Below are 3,646 nucleotides of genomic sequence, written 5' to 3' on the forward strand. Positions count from 1 at the left end.
CCTTTTTTTTTATTTTCTATTTTCGAGGTAAGTATGTTTGATATATTTTTTCAAATTGAAATTTATCAATGTTTTTAATTCAATTATTAAGAATATTCTTCCGCATTTTCTAATATCGAAAATTCTGTTGAGGTCTTGAAGATTGTGTCTCTTATTCAGTGTTTGTTGTTATTTTATTGTTTTATAATACTGCAACATAAGATGAAGCAGTGAAGCAGTGAATGAGTTGGACAAAGGAACAATTAATTTTCTAGCCTTGGAAAAGACAACCCGAGGTTTGGTCCACTAAATCTAATAGACCCATACTATTTTATTGATAAACAATGGCCCAGTACATTTCTATTATCTGGCATACTCCGGAATTCACCAATCTTAGATATATTCCACTTAAGTTTCCTTTATCTTAGTTATAAGCAATTTTGACATAAGATCTGGCGGCTTGAAAGGAAAGTAACATAGACATAATGTTCTCTTCAGGGATTCTCAGTTACATTGTAGGTTAATTTAGAGAACAGTTTTTTTTAATTTGATGATTGTAGCATATGGTTTCACTGGACTATTTTAAATGTTATCTCTGTCAAGGGAAATCACTCTACTAACCTAAACCGGATATAGTTATTATATATCACTCAAGGGAGGTAACTTGTAGTTTATTGGAATAGTTCTGATAACGTTTCGTGTTACAATCCAATTTGACCATCAAAGAGTGTTACGAAATTAGGTTGTTAAACATTTAGCTAAAGACGTCTATTGCCATTAAAACTGTTGTTTGATTTCCCAGTTTGAACACATCTATAACCCTTCTTATACCATTCTGACAGACTGACTGACTGGTTCATGTCGACCTTGCGACAGAGCAAATGTAATTTCTGCTGCAACTAGCGGCAGTTTGATTTGCTTAACCATTGACTTAGGGAGGGAACGGACGAGGTGCGGTTTCTAGTGTGATGAGGGATCTTACAAGGAAATAGAAAAAGCGAATACACGAGATACGGTTCGGGCATGATTGGTTGCTTGTAGTGTTCGGACACCACACGACCTCGTCTATTCCGACCTCGTCTATTCCGACTTCTTAGGCGACCCGAGTGAACCGACATCTAAAAAACGCACTTGCCATCAACTACAACCATCCAGTAATCACATGTGTCCATTACAAGATGAATCCCAAGACATTCTGCGAATCACCAGTGGATCTGAACCCCTTTGGATATGTTGCCGGATAATAGCAATTAGCAAAAAAAAACACGACTTTCTTGATCATTAGTGTAGTAGGGTTTTGGATATAATTTGTAGATTGCGGTTTGGATAAGAAAGCTAGATGTCAGTTATCCCTTTTTGGTTTCAATCGTACCATGAAGATAAAAATTAATAAAATATAAAATATTTTTTTCATTAAATATATGTATTTTTTCAATATTATATTTTCTACAAAAGACAAATCTGTATAAAAAATTAAGCAAATACATTCTTTGATCGTATTGTTAAATGAGGTTTGCTCATAAAGGTTTTCCATAATTATTTGAATAAAGATATGACACAATGCACCTATTTGAATATGGTGCTGTGTAGAATACGGTTACTATAAACTACAGATGGTATATCTTCAAATGTGTCATAGATATTACGAATTTCATACTTACACCTTGACTGCAATAGTAACCTTTCTTGTATCACGGAAGTTTGTAAAAGAAGTTGTAAACATACAGCCTTTCTTTCGAGGGCTCTGATATGCAAAACTTGCTGGCGTCCAATCCAATCAAATAGCTGTATACCGTGATGCAAGAAAGGTTGCTATTGCAGTCAAGGTTTAAGTACGAAGTTTGTAATGGCTAAATATTGTGAAGATAAAGATGTTACTGTCAAATAATCGAGGTTGATATGGTATTCAAAGGGATGTAACTAGAAAGATTATCGTGGGTCTACAGACAATATTTGGTCAATTCTAAAAGAAAACACACCAATATAATATATGTTAGCAAATGTCCTGAAGTATTTTGTGCGAGTCATTTTCCAAAAATTCCAGCAACTGTGTATCTCCAAGTATACATCAAAACACACTCTATATTGCGCCAGGCACATGTACCTGTTTTAATAGTCCTGCGCCAAACCTATATTGAGAAGTAAAAATCAGTAAATTTGATGATGAAGATAATTGTAAGGATTTAAAGATGGATGGACTATACTCTGTGCCGCGGATGGATATCCAATATGGCGGTTTGGGTGTAATATATTTAAAATGTTTTGTGTTGCCATAGTTTCAGCTTTTGAACTTTTCACTTCCGTTGCACGTTCTCGGTCTCGTTTATATTTGGTTCTTCTGTTTTGAAACCAGACTTTGACCTGAAGTAAGGAGATATGGAATTTAACTATATTTAGGACTGAAAGCAATGCTATATCATATTGTGAGACTGGTATTGTCGTCCGTCCGTCCGTCTGTTTGCAGCACGTTACGGAAAAGCTATATATGGAAAATGTGGAAGTAAAACGTTTTGACTTCTATGCGCATTTCCTATTGATAATTTGAGTCACCCTAACTGTGACGTATATTAATACTCAAAGTTACGAAAACGAGAAACGCATGACCAAAATGGCTTGTTCTTACCTGCGTTTCTGAAAGCATCAACCTGCGAGCGAGATCTGTTCTCTCCTTACCAACTAAATACTGATTCTGATGAAATTCCCTTTCTAAAATATCCAACTGATCTCCAGAAAATAATGTCCTAGCTCGTTTTGGTCGGTCTAGGTCTAGTGCTTTGGGAAATACTAATTCTTTGGTCACACCATTGGCATCTGAAAATACAACAGCACTATATGTAATTTAAGAACCAGTCGAGTCGAAAATAAAGTCGGAGTTCTGGCTGGATTCAGCATTCCATAACCTCTCATTTAGTCGTAAGGGTTACGATGCACGATTTGCGATACAGTAGGTCGTATCAAAATACTTGTGTTTTCATTTCTTCTATTTTCTACTGTATTTAATTTATCGGCATTCTACTAAGACCTTAAACGTCACAACGTCGTTTCTTATCATTGACGAGCTACAAAACCGCAGTGCGTTTCCTAAACATATACAGCGATTTGTAAGCTAAGCTTAATGATGAGAAGACGTGGACCTTGATAATAACAGACTGTGCCCAGTGAACCCAAAATACACTTGAAAATGTCAGTTAAATTCAAGTTGACAGTGGGACAATCGACTTCTCCATGTTTTAGCTCAGATTACATCCAGCCCTACTGAGAGGTAAAATACTTGTCACTGTGAGAATAAGATAGGGTTTTCACGTGTTAAATATTTTATAATTCAAACACAGCCGGATTGAAATTGACATAATTGTGTACTTGTAGATTGAGGATTATGCCAGCAGTTCGTGTGCAATTAAATCCATTTACTTTAGATATTTGAAATTCTATTAAAATTCTAAGTCTAAGAATAAATTTTCCTACACCATTTTTTACTCAAGGTGATTTTCAGTTTTCCTCCGTTAGCAAATATTCTCATGGACCAAACCATCATTAAGTTTTCTGCTTAACAATGAGGTATTTAACATTACATTGTAATGAATATAGCTCAGACAACGACAGCATATATTGAATTGTAAATATATAACATTACAAAAACATTTCGTATAAAAATTTCGGATGTTTC

The 3,646-nt window shown here is 35.0% G+C and overlaps 1 protein-coding gene across 1 annotated transcript; it reads right to left on the minus strand.

Annotated features, from left to right (window-relative positions):
- Positions 1 to 2,298: 2,298 nt before the first annotated feature.
- On the minus strand, positions 2,299 to 2,788 carry LOTGIDRAFT_79090 (hypothetical protein; the record flags this gene model as incomplete). The annotated part of the gene is made up of 2 exons (XM_009054036.1): positions 2,299 to 2,340; positions 2,603 to 2,788. Coding segments are annotated over 2 exons (228 nt in total), but the record flags the coding sequence as incomplete, so codon positions are not given.
- Positions 2,789 to 3,646: the final 858 nt, after the last annotated feature.

This window comes from Lottia gigantea, assembly GCF_000327385.1.
Source record: "Lottia gigantea unplaced genomic scaffold LOTGIsca_21, whole genome shotgun sequence".
NCBI classification, from domain to species: Eukaryota; Metazoa; Mollusca; class Gastropoda; family Lottiidae; genus Lottia; species Lottia gigantea.